This window comes from Miscanthus floridulus, chromosome 2, assembly GCF_019320115.1.
Source record: "Miscanthus floridulus cultivar M001 chromosome 2, ASM1932011v1, whole genome shotgun sequence".
Lineage (NCBI taxonomy): Eukaryota > Viridiplantae > Streptophyta > Magnoliopsida > Poales > Poaceae > Miscanthus > Miscanthus floridulus.
Genome location: NC_089581.1, coordinates 10,460,432 through 10,482,503, shown reverse-complemented (window position 1 = coordinate 10,482,503; position 22,072 = coordinate 10,460,432). Strand labels below are relative to the sequence as shown.

The following is a 22,072-nucleotide window of genomic DNA, read 5'->3' as shown; positions in this document are numbered from 1 at the left end:
TCTATCCTAAACCCGGTCATAAACTTCTCTACACACCTATGACCGGTGAAATGAAATATCCTAGGTTATACCTTTGCCTTGCTCATTCTATTCCATCTCCTCCAATGTCGATGCAACACATGCACCAACATGATCAACAATGATATGATCCACTTTATATCATCACGTGATCATATTGGTTCATCGATCTTGGCATTACTTGCTTTTCACCATTGCCTTCGTCCATCGGCGCCAAGTCTTGCTCAAGCTTCACCGCCACGCGGTACATCGCTCTAAAGCCTTCAACTTGCCCTTCACGCTTGCAACCGGTCCATCAAGCCAAGTCTTGTCTTAATCTTCTCCACCTTTGATCACATGACTCAATGGCATGTCTCATGTGTAATGAGCTCCTTCATCATCACATGTGTGAGTTTTGCAACATCTTCAAGCCATTTTTACCTTCATGGCATATGTTGCTCACACACATATACCTGTGGACTAATTACCTGTGTATCTCACATAAACACAATTAGTCCACCTAGGTTGTCACTCAATTACCAAAACCATACAAGGACCTTTCAGCTGGGCCGTTCATGCCTGCGCGCTTGGGCTGGCCTGTGCCGCTGCGCCTGGGCCGTGTGTGCGTGATTTTCTGCTGGGCCAGTTAGTGGCCGCCGACCCTTTTCCATTTCCAAAATGATTTTCTAAAATAGGTTTCTAGTTTAAATTATAAAATCAATATAAAATAGTATAGGGATCTAAAAATTATGAAACCAGTTTTGTTAAGTTCCTAAAATCATGATTCATCTGTCAGTATATTTTGTTCACATAGTTTGATAATATTCTTGAAGCTATATAATTAATTTGAGATACTTAATAGGGAAAAATATGAACTTGTAGGAATTGTTGTAATAAATTGGTAATAGTGTTGGGTCTAAAATTTTTATAGTAGGTTCCTAGCAATATTAGGTGTTTAATGTAATTTTTGTAGCACCAGAATAATTAGTTGCTAGATAGATAATGATGTTCTAATTCAAATAAAGATTAAATCGATAGAATGAAATAAAGAAACACCTTGGAATTGTATAACTAAAACAATCGTTGGGAAATAACGTCTTATTTGGCAACATGGATACGTAGATCAGCGTTAGAGCTATCTCATTAGCTTATGAAGCGTGATTGGATTTCTAAGCATTTCAGCTGTCGTTGGTTATTTACATCTATGCATTTGCCTCAATGCATATCATATAGGTACAATGATGGACCAACGGATTAATTGAAGGATGATTGGGAATTCAAAGATGGTGTAATGGTATTCTCTCCAGGAGATGATGCGATGGGCTTTTATATTCAGTTGATGGTAGATGATCTAAAGATGTAGATACTAACTTTTAATATATATCTTACTCAGGCAAGCCCCGGTGCATAACTCCTACTTTTCTGCACTTTAAATTATATTTGTGCATTAAGTTTTCAGGAGTTGAATGAAATCCACTTGCATATATATATATATATATATATATATATGATATATATATATATATATATATATATCTTTATCATATGAGCCTTACTAGTATTACAGGATCGTGTAGATTGCTATGCTATAGGACTCCGATAGAAGTTGAGTGATTACCTGTCACTCGCGAGAGATATGGAATATATTACTGTATTATTATCACTTGGAAAATATAAATAGTGGAAAGAAAAAATGGTGACCAAGCAAGGATATGGTTTGGATATTGGTGAGTGTAGAGATTGTGTCGCCGTGGATGCGGGGCATAGCTTGGTTACACTGCTTTCCCTGTCTGTTGTGGTTGAGGATCGGCCGTTGCATAAGACGCTAGGCAAGTCATAGACTTATTATCCCGAGCACATACTCGGGTATGGGCGCTTGAAAGACTTGTTGCTCTCTTGTCGTGGATCCGACTCTTTTTTGGACTGATTGTTAGGGTGGTTTTTGGGTTAGGAGGTCCTTGCACCGCACTGAGTTCGGGACTCAGAGGCGAGGGCTTGGAGTCCTAGTTTGGACGGGGACCTAGACACCCAGGACAGGAGGGTGATGGGTTGGTCCTACTTGTGCCTTGGGTACAAACGGTGCGTGTGTTTTTGGGTTACCTAGCTGGGGGTATTGATTCGTGAATCGTAGGCGTTACGGTACGACTTGTCTTAACTCTAGCACCGTAGTAAGAACTGAAAGGTGAAAGATGGAAAAAGAAAATCTGATTGTTTACCACCTGCTTGAAAGTAGTACAGGTGCTTACATAGAATGGTTAGTTAATGAACTAATGTGACTGTTAATGAAAATCTATGAGGACGCACTTTTAGTAATGCTCCTGCAGATGCAATAAACCCACAAGCCAGATAGCCTTGCATATTCTTGGAGTCTTTTCTTTCCTCCTGTCGGGTAAGTCTTGCTGAGTATAATTGAGTACTCAGAGTTTTATTCCCTCTGTTGCAGGTGACAGCCGGATGCTACAGCTAACTCTTGTGTGCGGACTCCTTCTGGTGGGCTCAGAGAGGATTTTCTTTACGCTGCGATCATAGTTTTTATTTATAACTCTCATTAAATGTTTTTATAAAGAAAAGTTTTATAATCTATTGTCATAACTTATATACTAATGCTTTATCACGTCAAGAATAGATATTTTTTTTCGCTGTAATTCTGATCACCTGTTTATATTCCGTTATTAAATTAAATTGTTCATAACTCTGATACATGTTTATGTTCCGCTATTATAAATAATAAATATTATAATCTGATAATATGGTTACATTCCGCTGTTATACAATAACTATTATACTCTAACGTTGTATTAAAAGTGACGTAAGAAATGGTCAAGAATGATGTAAGCTTTATTCTCTCATTTGTGATCCTGATGTAAAAATGTGGATTTTCATATTCTTCCTTGGGGTATGCCCGACGGAACTGCGTGATTTGGTGTTCTCCCTTAAGTACTTAGTGTCTAATGAAAGACGAGTACTCCTGAGAGGCATTAGATTAGACGGTTCTACCACAGCGGCCATGGCGGAGCTCTCCCACGTATACACGCTCGGGACGTGTCCTCTTCTTTCTCCTCGTGAGCCTGCGCACTCGTCCCACTTGGGGCGACCCCGTCCGTGAAATTTTTAGAGGACGGGGTTGCCCCGCATATGCACTGAATATTGGAACATGGACATTCTCGTCCCCCGCGGCCTTCTAACCAAACACTACCATATAAAAATAAGCAAAAATTCCACTCCGAATCTCTGATTTCAACATGGAACTAAAGGGCATAAAAACGTGCTCAACTTTGGTGAACAGTTGGGCCAAAATCGAGGTCCCAGGCTGACCGCTAAAGTTTGGGCCAAACATACCTCTCCACATTAGCCAGAGTAAACAATTACAAAGAGTAACAGGATTGTTCCTATGGATGATTGGTTGGCTTCCGATTCTTGTCCAGCCAAAACCATCGCATACCAAAATTTATAGTTATTAACTGGTTTATTGTGAAAGAATCGGCACATCAATATCTATAGCCAAAGTTTTAACAAGTCTCTAGAAAGTTCTTAAACTGCATATAAAAGAGAAATTTGGCAAGTCTTGATTTTGGTAGCCAACCAAATGCATGCCTGTGTTTTTTGCCTTAACTTTGGTAGCCTTGATTTTGACGAGCCTAAATTTTAGCTTGCCTTAATTTTAGTTGGACAAAATTTAGTAGCCAACCAATCATGCCCCTACATTTTTTTTTGACATCTGACCGAAATGGTGGCCGAAGACAATGGAAGCATATGATTCCCTCAAATTATATCACTCATACAGTATTCATATTATCATCTTTTTTTGTGGGACATTCTCAGATCGGTGGGCTCTGTGCCTCTGTCGTCGTCCAGGGCTCCCGGCCCAGTTCACGATTCGGCTCGCCGCCGGGGCAGTCAGGCCCACCTGTCATCGAATCATCACGCGCGTTGCTACCCGCCAAACAAATCCCTATCGATTGACAGAGCACGAGCACAAGCAGCGGGCACGCCACGCTCTCTTCACGACTCCCTTCATTCCCGTCTCTCTCCCGCCGCCACCTCCGCCGCCGCCCGCAGCCAAAAACCCTAACCCCCCCCCCCCCCCCCCCCCACCCCCCAACCCACCAATGGCGGCGAGCAGCGCAGACCTCACCGACGACGGCTTCGCGGCGCCGCGCCTCTTCTCGCAGGGCATCTCCTACACCTACGACGACGTCATCTTCCTGCCGGGGTACATCGGCTTCCCCGCCGACGCCGTCGACCTCTCCACGCGCCTCTCCCGCCGCGTGCCGCTCTCCGTCCCCTGCGTCGCGTCCCCGATGGACACCGTCTCCGAGGCCGCCATGGCCGCGGCCATGGCCTCGCTCGGCGCCGCCGCCGTCGTGCACGGCAACACCGAGCCCCACGCCCAGGCCGCCATCGTCCGCGCCGCCAAGTCCCGCCGCCTCCCCTTCGTCTCCTCCGTGCCCTTCTTCTCCCCGTCCTCCGCCCCGACGCTCAACGATTTCGCTGGCAACGAGTACGCCCTCGTCACCGAGCACGGAGATTCGCTCTCCACGCTCGTTGGCGTCGCTGTCGCAGCCGATGCTGCCTCCCGCGAGGTTCCTGTCGCTGTCTATGAGTACATGCGACCGACACCGCGCTTAGCCTCCGCCTCCTTCGACTTCGAGAAAGCAGCCGCCTTCCTTGCCGATGAGGGTCTGGATTACGCCCCTCTCGTATCCGACGATGGTGAGGTTGTTGATCTCATCACTGCCAAAGATGTGGAGCGCATCAGGAGCTATCCGAAGCTAGGCAAGCCGTCTCTTGGAGCGGACGGGAAGTTTGTAGTTGCGGCCTCCATTGGGACCCGTGAGGATGACAAGGGAAGGCTGGAGCGGCTAGTTAAGGCGGGGGCAAATGCTATCGTGATTGATAGTTCACAGGGGAACTCCATTTACCAGCTTGATATGATAAAGTTTGCCAAGAAGATGTATCCAGAGGTGGATTTGATCGGGGGCAATGTGGTGACAATTGCGCAGGCCCAGAATTTGATTCAAGCTGGTGCAGACGGATTGCGTGTTGGGATGGGTTCTGGCTCAATTTGTACCACCCAAGAGGTTTGTGCTGTTGGAAGAGGACAGGTAAATGCTAAAATCCGCATGAACTCTTGTTTTTCTCAGTATTCTAATTCATCACCATCAGCTTACTTCATTTAGCTTGCTGTCAAATTTGTTGGCTACCCTGAATCCTCTGCCATTAGGTAGGCGCTCGTTTTGTTCCTCTCTGAACTGTCTTATGATCTGAAGTTATCTTAGATGGCCGTGACCTCTTGGAAACAAATTTTGTCCTTTCTTTTGCTAGACATCATAAACATCCTGAAATCTTTGCTATATTCAGTGCAAGCATCCATTTCTCATTTGATGACATCAGAGCATCTACTAACTTTCCTTTCAGCTAGGTAGGGGATATGTAGTCCTTGTTTCATATGCTTGGAAGACACTGATGGAGTGATGGGTACTTGGTCTAATTTTGAGCTTTTATGAACTAATTAGGACATTGAAAATCATTGGGAATGTTTATTAGGTGCTGTCACCTTCCATTCATATTCTTGCAGGTTGAGTATCATGTTTCTTTAGGATGCCATGGTCTTAGATTTGTCTAGACCTGGTAGGCTGGCACAGTGCTTTCCCCATGTGCTACAGTGCATTTCCCCCAGAAGTACAGTCTGATATATATGGAAATGTTGTTCCTTATTTCCTCATGGATTCTTGGTGGTCTAATCATGTTGGAGAGGAGCCTTTAAATTTTTGTTATCTTGTGGTGGATAGTGGAGACAAATGATTCCCAGGGTTTTCTGCCTATGGTATATTGTAGAGACAAAATAATTTTAATACTGCTGCTTGTGTTTGATGTTCTTTTGTGTTGGTGGACAGGCAACAGCGGTGTATAAGGTTTCATCTTATGCCAAGGATCACAATGTACCAGTTATTGCTGATGGTGGAATTTCAAATTCTGGACACATTGTGAAAGCTCTGTCGCTGGGGGCATCCACTGTTATGATGGGCAGCTTTTTAGCTGGCAGTCATGAAGCTCCTGGTACTTATGAGTACAAGGTATACAATATGTATATTGATGTTTTTGCTGTTCTTAAATGGGTAAATTTCTGTTTTTGCTTTTCGTTTAATATGATTACCGTAAACAGAATGTTCAAATGCCTTTTGGTCTTTTGGACTTAGTTGATGACTTCAAAGTCCCTACAGCCATGTAGAATGTGAGACTTGATTCATACTGAAGATCACTTGCCATGAACATGCAATCAAGCCCATGTGGCCACTGCAATGAAAAATTCCTTTATGTACAAAGAACAGTCTAATTAAATGGCATTGAAGTTAACAAGAAAGTGCAATGAAAGTGGTTTATATGATGACTGAATGGCACTTGGATGTATCCTTCTATATTTGCATTGTGCATGAGTAACCATGCTGCCAGAATATCAGATATTTCAGGCTGAAATTACTCCCTCGGTCCCAAAATAAATCAACTTCTAGAGTTGTCCTAATTAAAACTTTGTTAGGTTTGACCAAATTTAATGAAAAGAGCACCAATATTTATGACATCAAAATTGTATCATTAGATACATCACAAAATATATTTCCATAGTGCACTTATTTGGTGTCATGGATACCCTTCTACATAAAGTTGTTCGAACTTAAAATAGTTTGATTTAGGATAACTCTGAAGGGCGGGCCTGGTGCAAGCGGTAGAGTCTTACCGCCTGTGACCGGAAGGTCCCGGGTTCGAGTCGCGGTCTCCTTGCATTGCACAGGCGAGGGTAAGGCTTGCCACTGACACCCTTCCTCAGACCCCTCACAGAGCGGGAGCTCTCTGCACTGGGTACGCCCCTTTTAGGATAACTCTAGATGTTGATTTATTTTGGGATGTAGTCAGTATATGCGTATGTATTGTTGGTTCATGTCATTTTGCTAGTTATAGTCTGTGCTGACTGCTTATGAAGTAGCCAACTATCTTTGCCATTTTGTTTGATGGAGCATATCAAATACACCTTATAGCTCAACATTTTTTTATTTGGACCTTTTGCACTAGTGGCTAGCTTACTAGATCTCTACAGTTGATTGTTTCGGGATCATATATTATATAAGCTAGGACCATGAACTCCCTCGAAAAGAATTAGAATTAATATCTGTGAGAACCCATCTGCATTTTGTGTGTCAATTCTAGTACTTTATTTATCACATAAGTTGTTTCTTAAGTTGTTAACTCGTTATTTGCCTTCTTTATTATTTTGTACCAATCTATGTCTGACACATTAAACTTTCATCTGCTCTTTCATGAAAATGTTTTGAGTTATAACTCTTGACATGCCATTTTTAGGACGGCCGTCGCGTAAAAAAATACAGAGGCATGGGCTCTCTTGAAGCCATGACAAAAGGGAGTGATGCAAGGTACCTTGGTGATACACTCAAGCTCAAAGTCGCGCAGGGTGTTGTTGGAGCAGTAGCTGACAAAGGTTCTGTACTGAGGTTCATCCCTTACACAATGCAAGCAGTTAAGCAAGGATTCCAAGATCTTGGCGCAGATTCTCTCCAGTCAGCTCATGATCTTTTGCGATCAGAGACACTCAGATTAGAGGTATTTTTAGGCTGCACACAAGTTATCTTCCAACATGCTTTAGATTTTAATATCAATTGTCTAAGATTGGAGAAATTCATCTTGCTCATTTACAGAAAGATTGTTTAAACAATTAAAGTTAACCCCTGTTAATACTTACAAGTAGGTTTATTTGTGGTACCAGCTCCAAAGTTCAGTAGATTATTTAATAGTCTTTATTAATCCATAATATGAATCGTAGAAAGGTCAAAATGATGTACTAATTTGGAGATTAGGTTCGATATGGACAAGGAGTTTGAATTATTGCCGGTGGAAATAGTGAATGTATCCATCTTTATTTTCTGAAAACATATAATTACTCGCCAAAAGCTGAGCATCTGTTCCAGGAAGCATACTGAACTGATTTGATATATTTATTGGTTGTCCTTACCAGGTGAGAACCGGCGCTGCCCAGGTTGAAGGTGGAATCCATGGGCTGGTTTCATACGAGAAGAAGGCATTCTAGTTCCATAACCAAACAAGGAAGAATTGGAACAAGAGTGGTTGGCTGCATGATATGGAAGGGACGGTGCTCGTCATCCTACCTGGCAAAAGCTCAGCAGCTTGTCAGCAAAGCTTGTCGATTTGGGCAGCAGGTGTACCATCTATGTAGCGGAATAATAATAAAGAGTGAACGTCCGGCTTCAGAATTGCCGGATAAGCTCACGGCTTGTCATCGAAACTTTGTCCCCAGTTTTGCTGAGTAACACTGCTATTTAAATATTTAACAATGATTTGGATCTGGTGATAGATGTACTTTGTCCTGCCACATTCAGCCTATAATCTTTAGCCTGTTGGTTTTGTCGTAAACGATTGTGGATTATTTACTGCTGGTTGGTTTGGTGTGAGAAAAATACTGTTCCACCTTATAATCCACGATCGTATATGAACAAGCGAAACTCCCTGTGTTCGAAGAATGCTGTCTTGGCTAGTGTGCCACTAACACTGCTTCAACAAATTTGAGCAGCCAAATTATGAGTTGCACTTGCAACTGGACGTCTGGACCTGTTCTAGTTTTTGAGCAAAATGTTTTAATCTATTCTAAACGCGATTCAAATTTAAAAGGCTTTGATTCAACAAATTCAAGGAGCCTTAATCTGAATGTTTGAGAAGCCACTATTCCTCTATCAGTCTGCAGTATGTTTTTTTTCAATATTATTACTATACTAGTTAAATGCCCGTGCGTTGCAACGGGTACACATAATATCACGATAATATATGTATGAGCGCGTGTTATAATGTATCTAAAATAGATATTGCAATCGTGATATTTTACAAGTTGCAATATATGAGCATTCACCTTAATTATAACAAGTTTGTGTTTTACAATACATGTTTTACAATATATTGTACAATTAAGAATCTAATCTCTCAATGTTTCGACCAAGAGAACGTGCTTTGCACGAACACCAAGTTGCAGCTGGTCACCAATCAAAGATAATCCAGAAGATTTTCAAGTCCAAGATGCGGTATCTAACTTCTTGCAGCTGAAGCATGTAGATAGTTGAAGCTGTATTTAGAAGTATCCTGCACATAAGTTGTTTGTTATTTTTTAAAGTTAAATTACTATTGATATATCTTGAAAAAATATGTATCGATGTGTAATGCATTACCTCTTTCATAGAGTTAGAACCTCTTTACATACAATATTCTTTGTGAATATATCCTTTGTCGGTCTCTTCTTCCTTTTCCCTTTTCCTTTTCCTTTTTCCTTATTCACATCCTTCTCAGCAGCCGACACAGCCAAGATCTTAATGTTCGATCTTGCTGTAGCTCTTGATAGCGCCACATACAATTGGTCATGCGAGCCCACTGGTTTCGGCAAGTATACCCCGATGTTAAGAATAGTCTGCCCCTGTGCCTTGTTAACAGTCACTGCGAAGCTGGGCCGAATAGGGAACTGCTTTCGCTTAAATTGGAAAGGGAACATCTCATCGTCCGACGGGCATAAGGGTATTCGAGGCAGAAAAACCTGCTTTCCAGCGTGCTGTCCCAACACAATTTCAGTGTCTATGGTATTCTTTTGGAACCCCCATATGATAGGCCTGGTACCATTACAAAGTTCGTTCGCAGGGTCAATGTTCCTAAGCAATATGACCGGACAACCGATCTTTAGCTTCAACACTTGTGGAGGTAGACCATTGGGTGTCAAAGTGTTAAGGAATTCCTCAGGGTAGTAGTTGTGCGGATTGTCCACCGTACAGTCAAAGCTATGGTACACCATCTCATCTCCATGGAAATGACCTATCATCTTCATATTAATCATATCAACCCATTCGTTCCGCGTAGATAATATCGCTCGAGAGGTGGTATAATCTTTGCTTGACATATTTGCATTGAGGTTAGGAATATGCAATCAATTAGAGTATCAAGATCACTATCTTTCCCGGTGTGCGGAACACATATATCATAAGGAAGACGGATTTCATCATCAACAGTCGCCTCCTCAGAACCTCCACCGACGCGCAACAAGTATTCTGCAAACCACGGGTCACTTTTTGCCCTCATGTTGCGCACCAGTTTTAGATGTCGCATGGAATCCCAAAGGTACGACATCCGCAGCGAGGCACCAACTACCTGAGCCCTTGACCCTCTCTGAACAACGGGAAGAACCTGTCTGAAATCTCCACCGAACACCATGGTCTTCCCTCCAAACGGCAACTCTGGTCTGTCCATTATATCACGAAGGTTGTTGTCTAGTGCCTCAACACCTTGCCTCTTTATCATTGTCACCTCGTCCCAAATAATAAGGGATGCGACCCGAAGCAGCTTGGCAGTACCACTCTGTTTCGTGAAGGTGCAAAAGGCCCCATTATTGATAGTGAGGGGAATCTTGAAGCGCGAGTGGGCGGTTCTACCACCAGGCATTATTGAGGCTGCAACACCAGATGTAGTTGTTGCCACTGCAATCTTTTTCTAATTACGTATAGTAGCGAGAAGTGCTCTGTGCAGATAAGTCTTTCTGGTCCCGCTAGGACCATCCACAAAGAAGAGACCCCCATCCTTGGTATCAATCGAGGACATGATCTCATTGTATGCAGCCCGCTGCTCCTTGTTAAGGGTGTCTGACAGAGCCACATCATCCTTGTTAACCTCAATGCTAGCCTCCTCAAAAATCTCTATAGGAATATCATGAGAGGCATCATATGTGTCGTCGATATCAGGAAGTGGGTACATCTTTATATTCTTCTACATTGATTATAGCAATTTTTGAATATCCATGAGGACCATCTGCTCAACCATGAAGGTGGATTGATTATTACGCCTGTAGTCCTCCGATATTGCCTCCTTGTGTTTCTCCCATAGTCCAAACACATCATTGGGCTCACAAAATACCGATATTATTGCAAAGAGCCTTCGCAGCGCATATGGCATCATCCACCCGGTTGCCTCAGTGAGACTCTCGTTTAGCGTGTTGTCCTATTCGATTAAGCCCCTTCTTTCTGTAGCTTCACAGAAGGTCGGTAGGATTTTGTCATCCACGGTCCTTAGACACTCAAACGAGGTTGCACCTGCCATGTGGTTTAGGAGACTCCTAAGATAGTAACGCTCCACCTCGACTAGATTGGCAGACATGATTCTTCTAATCTGTCATAATGTATCATGACACACCCTATTTTGCCAAACTTTGCCATGTGCTTGTCACGTATAGAACTCGGGAAAGTCCTGATACAATATACCTCGAGCTGTTTCATCTGTTCTATTCTTCTCGAAGTATGCTGTAAGCACTTGTTGTGGGGGGTATGACCCCGGATACCCACGGTAGACCACATGGGCTGCGCCCCCAGGGGTGGCCCAGCCCACAAGATGAAGCCTTGCGGGGCACGACTCTGCTCGGCGCCACCCGCAAGACGCCAAGAAGATATCCTAAAGATACTATGAGATCTGTTAGGATATGTATGATCCCAATATTCCTGTAATCAGTTATTACTTTTCGATTATCTCTCAGATCTAACCGACTTATAACCCTGCTCCTCGGACTATATAAGGCGGGCAGGGACCCCCTCCAAACTCACGGCATATCATACGATAGCTAATACAGACCAACAGACCACAGAAGTAGGGTATTACGTCATACTGACGACCTGAACCTATCTAACTCGTGTGTCTCTGTTGCCTTCTTGTTCTTAATCTCACGCTCCTCTGTCGATCAATCTACCTTCGTAGGATACCCCTCAGAGGACTGTCGACAATATTTTGTCGATAGTTGGCATGCCAGGTAGGGGTGTGCGTGTTGTTTCCTTATCGAACAAGATGGCTTTTTCTGTAGGCTCTTTGACCCTTCCACAGCCTAGCCAGATCTTCACCGTCGGATCCATCTCATGGGTCATCAACGCTGATGGAGTCAAAGAGCTTCTCAAGCCAGGGCAGATCGGTTCTGCGCTGACCACCCCCGCACCTGCAACTGCAGATCCGATCTCGGAGCCGATTTTGAGGTCTCCTTCAGCAACGACTGGCCGTCCGCTTCCTCGCTATTAGAGGAGGCAGATCAACAACGACGATCTAATCAAATTCATCGATCGGGTCGGACTGAAGCTCACTGATTGTCTCTCCATCGCCGAATTAGCTCTGGACACTCTAGTTTAGTGCCGACCACCCTCCAATCCAGATCTATCGAAGGCTACTCGGGAAACTGCAGGGGTTACGGCCCTACCCTTTGGGTTCACCAACGTCGCCACCGCTTACTGTGGGGGTATTAACCCCTATACCCTTACAGTTAGGTTTGGGCCGGCCTGGATCGATGGGTCTGGTCCACCCAAAAGACAACGTGCGGCCCAGCCAACCTGGTTGGAGTCCCGTGCAAGGAGTCAAGGCGGATTTGGCGATCAAGCAGGATCCTAGTCGGTTAGAATAGGAATCCTTATCCGGCCACATATGGCAATTGTAACTGACTAGGATTAGTTTCCAGATCGGTAACCCTGCCCCCTAGACTATATAAGGCGGGCAGGGGATCTCTCTAAAAAACATCTCTCATTGACATACAACAATACAAATCAGACGCAGGACGTAGGTATTACGCCTTCTTGGCGACCGAACCTGGATAAAACCTCGTGTTCGTCTTGCGTCACCGTCTTGTTTATGGCTTGCGCATCTGTCTACCGACAATCTACTACCTTAGGCATACCCCTAGATAGACTGCCGACCATATTTCGTCGATAGTGGCACGCCAGGTAGGGGGTGTGCGTATTGCTCTCCAAGCAAACAAGATGGTCATCATCTCCGGCTCCATGGCTACGTCGAACGGCCTCACATTCAGCGTTAGCCAGATCACCTAGACCACCGGCTCCAACAATGCCATCGCCATTACCACGGAGGAGGCATGGATTCAGTCTGCGCCGACCACTACTTCACTTGCGTCAGCTACGGCTCCGACCACTACGGATATGGCTCCGACCACTACAGATACGACTCCGACCACTACGGATACGACTCTAACCACGATGGATCTAGCTCTGACCATGGTACATCTAGCTCCGACCACGCCTACGTCACCTTCAGCCATGCCGATAGCCCGTCATCCGCTTCCCCGCTACAAAGGGAAGCAGATCGACAACACCGACCTGCTCGACTCCATTGATAGGGTCGGCATCAAACTCGCTGAAACCCTAGCTCTGGTAAGTATGATTCAAAGTCAACCTAATGAGCAGGTAACTGCTCCCCACAACAGATCTATCCGACCAGCTTAGACCAGTCGTCCTACGCAACTTGGAACAGATCTCGTGGTCATATCTACCCCTGAGGGGCGCTCCGCTCATTGCCAGCTGACCTTCACAACAGGTCTCTAGCTCTCCGAGTATGAAGCCTCAATGGAGAAGCACCAGGTCCAGCCCTATGGCCTACGAAACGCTGCTTCCAGCTACACGTACAACCTACAACGCCGCTCGGATCTATGTTTTATGCGCCGACCTTGGCCGAAGCCACGCAAAACATGGTTCGGATTGAAGATTATCGTGAAGGATCCGTCCACACAGTCTGAGAGGGTGACTCCAGCTCCTTGTCTGGCATCGCATCTAATGCATCTGTCCACACTGAGCTTCAGCATCACATAGATGAAGGCATCAAATACGATCTGGATCTCCCAGACCACGCCCCGGGTTTCCCCCAATTTCTGTCTTTCCCACCAAGACAAGGGGATTTGATCCATGTTGTCAGCAATGACGAACCACCAGCAGTTGGCGAAACAGAACAAGAAAGAACTACTCGCGAAGCACGCAATATTGACCGGTTTAATCGCCGACAGATCGAAGCTGAAGCAGACCAGGAGGCACGATGCATAAGGGTCCAGCCACGCGACCTCAACAATGCTTTCGACAGGGTGGGGGACAAACAAGTCTTTAAGACTCCAAGCGCCAACGTAGCCATCGCCATGGCAACAATACAGCGGCTACCCAACACTCCCGAGACCCAGGCAGTTTGCGACGACATACAAGCTTATCTGACGGCTGCTATGGCTCAGACCGCAGAGATGATGAATCAAGCCCGGGCTCCATCCGTTTCAGTCGAATCAAGCTACAGCCGCCAATACTCAAGTTGCTCACAGCCACTCAACCAACATGGCTCGCGCAACAACGACCCATTGGACAACCGTCAAGGCAGAAACAGTGGTCATGATGGTGGTCGGGACAATAACCGCCGCCGGGAGGATAACCGCCACGACGTTCGAGATGACAACCGCGACAATCGCCATGATAACCACGGTTGTAGGGCTAATCTAGATGGCAATCGAGATCGCCGCGATGGCAATAACGACCTCCGCCATTACCTCGGTGGATGTGACCTGCGCACTCGCATCAACCAGAGAGCCAATGATCATGCATCCCATGAAAGCTATCGCCGTATGGAATATGACACTGCCCACGGCCTGCCGGGTTTGAAGTAGTTTACTCCACATCTTCGCCAAGTCATATGGCCCAAAAATTTTAAACTCGAAAAACTTCAAAAGTACGACGGCAAGGAAAACCCCGAATTATGGGTCATGCTCTATGAGACCGTGTGCAGATCAGCCATGGCGAATGAACACATCATGTCTAACTATTTCCCAGTCGCTGTTGGCCATGTAGGTCACCAATGGCTGGTCAGCTTGCCTGCAAACTACTTTGACTCTTGGCAGGAGCTCAAGCAAGCCTTCATCGACAACTTCATCGCTACTTGTGAACAGCCAGGCAACAAATACGATTTGCAATGGATTCGAGATCAAAAAGATGAGCCACTACATGAATACGTCCGGCGCTTCTCAAAGATGCGCATCAAGGTCCCATCAATCTCCGACAATGAGGCAATCGAGGCTTTCGTCACTGGCCTCCGCTTCCATGATGCCCTAAGGGACAAGCTCCTCCACAAGAGACCTGAATCAGTCACAGCGCTCCTGGCCACTGCCAAGAAATACGTGGATGTCGAAGACGCTAAAAAGATAATTGTTGAAGAAGCAGCAAGGGTTCCACGTTCTGACCACCCCCCACACCACGACAATTACCATGACAGTCATGGTCGGAATGACAATTTTGACCGCTGCAACTAGCGCAACGACTCCCACGACCACCGTGACCAACGTAATCAGCGGTGTAACCACCGTGACAATTACAGGAGCAAGCGCGCTCGGGAAGACGACAGCGAGGTCAATACCGTTAAAAAGGGGGGTGGACGTCATAACTACAAAGACAACTATGCCAAAGCATTGAAGGGGCCCTGCCAGCTCCATCCTAAGTCGAACCATACCATGGAGAATTGCCGCATCCTCAAGACTATCTACACGCGTCAATAGGTTCTAGACACGTCCGACAAGCCTAACGACGCAGTGGAACAGCGCAACGAGGATAACGACGACGACTATGCAGACCCTCGTCATAAATACGTCAAGCCAACTGATCGCATGCACACTATCATCGGTGGCAAGGTGTGCATTGAGACCAAACGAGAACGCAAGCTGCTTGCCCACGCTTGCTTGAACATGGCAAACACCGACAACCTTCTCACCGATCTGCGGCTCCCTCCATGGTCTCACCATGAAATCTACTTCAGCAGGAAGGACCAATGGGCCGCCATACCTAAGCTAGGGCGTTTTCCCCTGGTCCTCGATCCTTGTATCAATAAGGTTCAGTTCGATAGGGTACTTATCGACGGCGGCAGCTCCATCGATATACTGTTCAAGAATAGCCTGCCCGCCCTGAAAATAGACCAGGCGGACCTAAAGCCGTACGAGGCACAGTTCTGGGGCGTTCTCCCCAGACAGAGCTCTACACCTCTCGGGCAGATCACACTATCTGTGCAATTTGGGACTCTGGACCACTTCCGCACTGACTACGTCAACTTCGTGGTCGCTGACTTCGACGGCACCTACCATGCTATTCTTGGTCGACTGTCGCTCACCAAGTTCATGGCCATACCTCATTACAGGTATCTGGTGCTCAAGATGCCTACCGAGAAAGGAGTTCTAACCCTCAGGGGCAACGTATACGCAGCTTATACCTATGAGGACGACAGCTTCAAAATAGCAGAGGCCCACGACCTCTCTATTCGCATGGCTAAGACCATGCTCGATGCTAAGAAGACCTCAGCCGACCACCTGGAGATCCCAGACCTCGAGACTCCACACAAGAACATCAAGTCAAAGGAGCACAAGGTGATCCAGCTGGTCAACAGTGACTCCAGCAAAACGGCCCTTATCGGGGCCAACCTAGATCCCAAATAGGAAGACACGCTCATCAGGTTCTTGAGGAGCAATGTGGATGTGTTTGCATGGAAACCTACCGACATGCCTGGTGTACCTCGGAACTTGATCGAGCACTCCTTAAATGTCAACAGCAAGGCCAAACCTATCAAGCAGAAGCTACGACGGTTCACTCACGACAAAAAGGAGGCAATTAGGGTAGAAGTGACATGGCTTTTGGCAGTCGGATTTATCAAAGAAGTGTATCATCTGGAATGGTTAGCCAACCCGGTTCTTGTACGCAAAAAGAATAATGAATGGAGAATATGCGTTGATTACACTGATCTCAACAAACACTGCCCTAAGGACCCCTTTGGCTTACCTCACATAGACGAGGTCGTAGATTCAATCGCCGGTTGTGAGCTCCTTTCCTTTCTCGATTGCTACTCTGGTTATCACCAGATCGCTCTCAAAAAGGACGATCAAATCAAGACGTCTTTCGTCACATCTTTTGGCGCCTACTGCTACATGACTGTGTCGTTTGGGCTCAAGAACACCGGGGCTACATACCAACGCGCCATTCAGGCCTGCCTCACAGACGAGATAAAAGATGACCTAGTAGAGGCCTATGTGGATGATGTAGTTATCAAAACCAAGGAAGCACATACCCTTGTTGACAACCTAAAACATACCTTCGTGGCCCTCAATACATTCCAATGGAAGTTAAACCCAAAGAAGTGCATCTTTGGTGTTCCTTTTGGTATATTGCTAGGCAACATCGTCAGTTACGATGGCATACGCCCTAATCCGAAGAAAGTCAAAGCTGTCTTAGACATGAAGCCCCCCAAAAAGGTGAAGGATGTCCAAAAGCTTATCGGATGCATGGCCGCTCTAAGCCGTTTCATATCAAGATTAGGAGAAAAAGGGCTACCATTTTTCAAACTGCTCAAGGCATCCGAGAAGTTTGAGTGGTCGGAGGAAGCAGACACTGCCTTCATGCAGCTAAAACATTACCTTACATCACCTCTAGTCCTCATTGCTCCTAGAGAAGATGAAACTCTCCTACTTTACATTGCAGCAACCAATCGGGTGGTCTCCACTACCATGGTGGTCGAGCACGATGAGCCGGGCCACGCCTATAAGGTATAGCACCCAATTTATTTCATCAGTGAGGTACTCAACGAATCCAAGACTAGGTACCCATAGATTTAGAAACTGCTCTATGCCATACTGATAACATCCCGAAAGTTGAGACATTACTTCGACAGATATCGTGTGGTGGTCATGACCGAGTACCCTTTGGGGGACATCATCCGCAATAAAGATGCGAACGGGCACATTGTCAAATGGGCAATGGAGCTATGCCCCTTCTCCTTGGAATTTGCAAGCCGTACTACAATCAAGTCTCAGGCACTTGTTGATTTCGTCGTCGAGTGGACAGACTTAAGCATGCCTGCCTCTCCAAGATCTGACGAATATTGGACGATGTACTTTGATGGCTCTCTCAACATTAACGGTGCGGGAGCAGGAGTTCTTTTCATGTCACCATCCAAGGAGCAGCTCCGGTACGTCCTCAGGATTTATTTCCCGGCATCTAATAATGCTGCCGAATATGAAGCATGCCTTCATGGTTTACGCATCGCGGTTGAGCTTGGTGTCAAACATCTCTATGTCTACGGAGACTCGGCTCTGGTCATCAACCAACTCAACAAGGACTAGGACACGACCAGCGAAGAGATGGATGCATACTACAAATCGATAAGAAAGCTGGAGGGTAGGTTCTATGGCATCGAGTACATACACGTGGTCCGGGACAAGAACCAAGCGGTGGATGTGCTATCAAAGTTAGGATCATCCCGAGCCAACATCCCACATGGCGTATTCGTCCAAGACCTGCTCACGCCTTCCATTGACGACAAAGATTCCACGGTCGACAAAGCTCCAGATAAGCAATTAGTGGCTATGGTTCTGGCGCCGAGCACAACCGAGCCGCCTCCGACCACTCATGAGCTAGACTGAAAAACACCTTTCATCAAGTACTTAACAGATGGTAGCGGTTATACTGATCGAATAGAAAATGAGCGCCTGATGCATTGCAGTCAGCAGTATCTGCTCGTCGATGGCAAGTTATGGCGCAAAAATGCAAAGGAGGAAATCTTGATGAAGTGTATAACCCAGGAAGAAGGCGAGCATCTCCTGGACCAAATCCACTCTAGCTCCTGCGGCAACCATGCGGCCTCAAGAACACTGGTCGGTAAGGCTTTCTGAGCAAGGTTCTATTGGCCATCAGCAGTAGCCGACGCAGAGAAGCTAGTTCGCTACTGTGAGGGTTGTCAGTTCTTCGCCAAGAGAATCCACGTACCAGCACATGAGATCCAGACGATACCAGCCTCTTGGCCCTTCGCATGCTGGGGACTGGATATGATCAGGCCCTTCAGACCGGCTCCTGGGAAATTTACATGCGTCTTTGTGCTGATTGACAAATTTTCTAAGTGGATAGAATACATGCCTTTGGTACAGGCATCTTCAGAAAAGGCTGTAACGTTCCTCGACCAGGTCATCCACCGTTTCGGCATACCCAACAGCATCATCACCGATCTAGGTACTCAGTTCACCGGGAACGCTTTTTGGGACTTCTGTGATGAAAGGAGCATAGTAGTAAAATACGTCTCAGTGGCGCACCCTAGAGCCAATGGACAAGTCGAGTGGGCAAATGGCATGATCTTGGACGCATTGAAGAAGAGGATGTACAGAGAAAATGACAAAGCTCCCAGAAGATGGCTCAAGGAGTTACCAGCCGTGGTCTGGGGCCTCCGAACTCAGCCTAGTCATAACACCGGTGTCTCACCATACTTTATGGTTTACGGCGCTGAGGCAGTCCTCCCACCAGATATAGCTTTCAGACCAGCAAGGGTAGAGAACTTCGACGAGGGCAAGGTCAATGAAGTACGGGAGCTAGAAGTAAAGAGCGCAGAAGAGAAAAGGCTCGATTCTTATGTACGTATGGCCAAATACCTTGCTGTTTTGCGCAGGTACTACAACAAGAATGTTAAAGAACGGTTCTTTGTGGTCAGGGACTTGGTCCTAAAGTGGAAGATGAACCAGGCCGGTGTACACAAACTCGCAACTCCATGGGAGGGACCCTTCATGATCAAGGAAGTCACACGATCAACGTCTTATAGGTTAGCTCATCTAGACGGTACGGACGTACCAAACTCATGGCACATCGACAAGCTTAGATGTTTCTATGCTTAACTACTGAGATATGTACTCCTCTTGTACTTTCGATTTAATTCAATAAAGTAATTATGATTTCTTCGACCACTCTAATGTGTCACTTCGAGTTTTATGGTTATTCTAACTTAGCCAGTAAAAGCTGACCACCACTCCTTCTATGGTTTTCGGAGTAGGCCTTGTCTCCGGTTCCTCCCAATACATGCATAGGATCCACTCTCTACGTTATGGGTGATCGGCAGGTCCCCCTTGGTTTAACTTGTCCACGTCTATGTGTGCACAGGCCACCGGACCTCACACTCTGACCACATGGAAAACTAGGGCCGCACAAAATTTCGGGATGATGTGTCGAGCACGATGGTACAACTAAACAGAATGTTAACATGTTCTTACTTAGTTACACCAACATAAAGTATCAAGCTTAAATACGCTTTATACAAAGCAAACAAGCTTATAGTAATATACAGTTACGTTATTACAAGCTTGCCTGAAGAGGCTCAAGTTCACAATAACACAACTATGTCCTCCTTCTACAGCTCTAAGCCTATTACATTGGCTGGTCAGTGCGCATGGCACTTACTGCTCACCGCTTCCGATACCCTACTTGAGTTTTGGGGACTCTTGTGCTAGTCGAGCTAAAGGGGATGGCCCCGCCGGTGCCTAGCTGGTCGAGACTGCAGGCTTCGTTGGTTGGCTTGCAGCTGATGGCATTTCTAGCTGGCTTGTCAATGGCGTACCCTGTACAGGTGCTGTTCCACCTCCACACAGGTTAATATCACCAATTATCTTTGACGACAAGTCTAGCTGGGCCGTCCGAAGCTCCTTTGCCTTGTCTGGGTCTACCTCCTTCGTGTACCCAGCCTCCAGACGCTTGAGGTCGATTAGGGGGTAGTGGGCACGCACCATGCTTAGTACATGGGCACCCGTGTACTCACCAGCCTCCTTCACGAACTCTTGGAACCATCCCCACGCTTGTCTGCATCTCTCGACCAGTCCAAGCTAGGGCGTCCTTGGCTCTTCCTCTATGAGCGCCGGGTCGATAAGGTCGAGGACGGGCACAATGCCAGTTGCCACTTCTTGGCACCAGTTCTTCCACATGTCCCGCTCCTCGGTGGCCTTGAGGCATCATGCTTTCCAATCATCATGCTCTTTGATCATGACCTCTAGGTGCTTCTTGACATTGACTTTCAAAACTGAACACAGTGCAAGACATCAAATGTGATGACACGACAAGGCAAGGTGGGCAACAGAATGAGAAAGGTGATCTGGAATACTTACTTTTTAGTTCCTCCTTCATTTTGGTGGTGTGGTCTTGGAGTTGAGACTGGCTGCGTGTTAGTTTCATGTTGTCCTCCTTCAGGCGACCACACTCTACGGTCACACAGCTATTTTCACCTTGGAGGCGGGTCACTTTAGCTTCTAAACCTGCATTACAGCTGTTACTGCCAAGAATACAACAACACAAGTCGTGCACTTGTTATGATAAGATGAAAATTTACTTGTTTTCTCCTGCTCTTTGTTATTGAGCTGGCCGACCAGGTTTTGGTTCTGTGCTTCTCGCTCTGTCCTCTCCTGGTCAGTGGCTTCAAGTTGGCACCACAAGTGTTCCACTTCGGCCGCTAGTTCTTTATTGGTCGCCGTGATCCCTTCAATCTGGTCAAAGCACCTCTTTCGGTATTTTGCGGTTTTCATCAAGTCCTGCATATAGACAAGCTAAGTCAGACAATTTGACTACATAACAAGGTCAAGGATTCAAGCCAAACATACCTGGACTTCTATCACCAGACGCTTGGCCGCCCGTTCGACTCTTAGGGTCTCTTCGACCTCTGGGATTTCTTCGTGCATAACCCATTCGTCGTTCCGCCAGCGCGACACATATACATGTTGTCGCCTATCTTGGTGACGGCCCAGGACTTCTTCTACTTCTTCCTCTTTAGCCTCCTATTTGAGAGGCGGTGCTGGTCTAGAGTCTGCAGACTCCATGACCACCAGGGCTTTTCCACGAGTCGTCGCATTGGCAAGAGTGCTCTGTGCCACTCCTAGCTGCTACTCCTCGGCTAGATCCGGTTCCCTTGGCGCCAAGGTATCTACCTCAGCAGGGTCTGTGCTCGGAGCACTTGTACTCTGCTCGGCTGTCTTCTCAACCAGCCGCTCGGGGACTGATGTCTGGTCATCTGCCTGCTGGGGTCCTAGTGGAGTTCCTACTATAGGCTCCTCCACGGCTGGCTGCTGGGCAGTTTGTCCCACCATTGCTGGTGAAGTTATGCCACACCCAGCTAGCTGGTCGGGGTTCTCGATGGACACCGACCTAAAATATCAGAGACAAGTTCAGAAGATAATAGTATCCAATGCAAATTACAAGCTTACATCAAAGATATATATACTTACAGCTTCAATTTGCGGAATGAGGTGGCGAAGGAGTGTCTCCTCGACCGCCCCTACTCCTTGTGCTCGGTAGTTTCCACCGGGACTTTTTCCACCTCCGGTATAGGCGTCGGGGTTTGATGCATGATGTTTCCCTCGCTTGTCCTCTGTGTTGCAGTGGTTGGTGATGCGACCACT

The 22,072-nt window shown here is 46.3% G+C and overlaps 3 protein-coding genes across 3 annotated transcripts; 1 reads left to right on the top strand and 2 right to left on the bottom strand.

Moving 5' to 3' along the window:
• The first annotated feature begins 4,082 nt into the window (after positions 1–4,082).
• Positions 4,083–8,452, top strand: LOC136537901 (inosine-5'-monophosphate dehydrogenase-like). The gene is made up of 4 exons (XM_066529882.1): positions 4,083–5,102; positions 5,895–6,074; positions 7,354–7,611; positions 8,024–8,452. The coding sequence occupies exons 1-4, from the start codon at positions 4,107–4,109 to the stop codon at positions 8,093–8,095; spliced, it is 1,506 nt and encodes a 501-aa protein (XP_066385979.1). The 5' UTR covers positions 4,083–4,106; the 3' UTR covers positions 8,096–8,452.
• A 650-nt stretch (positions 8,453–9,102) lies between these two features.
• On the bottom strand, positions 9,103–10,806 carry LOC136536088 (uncharacterized). The gene is made up of 4 exons (XM_066528494.1): positions 10,608–10,806; positions 10,008–10,505; positions 9,275–9,504; positions 9,103–9,156 (listed from the first exon to the last, which is right to left on the bottom strand). Exons 1-4 carry the CDS (start codon positions 10,804–10,806, stop codon positions 9,103–9,105), a joined length of 981 nt encoding a protein of 326 aa, XP_066384591.1.
• A 9,829-nt stretch (positions 10,807–20,635) lies between these two features.
• LOC136536087 (uncharacterized) lies at positions 20,636–21,760 on the bottom strand. The gene is made up of 4 exons (XM_066528493.1): positions 21,602–21,760; positions 21,010–21,208; positions 20,789–20,935; positions 20,636–20,703 (listed from the first exon to the last, which is right to left on the bottom strand). Exons 1-4 carry the CDS (start codon positions 21,758–21,760, stop codon positions 20,636–20,638), a joined length of 573 nt encoding a protein of 190 aa, XP_066384590.1.
• Between the last annotated feature and the right edge of the window lie 312 nt (positions 21,761–22,072).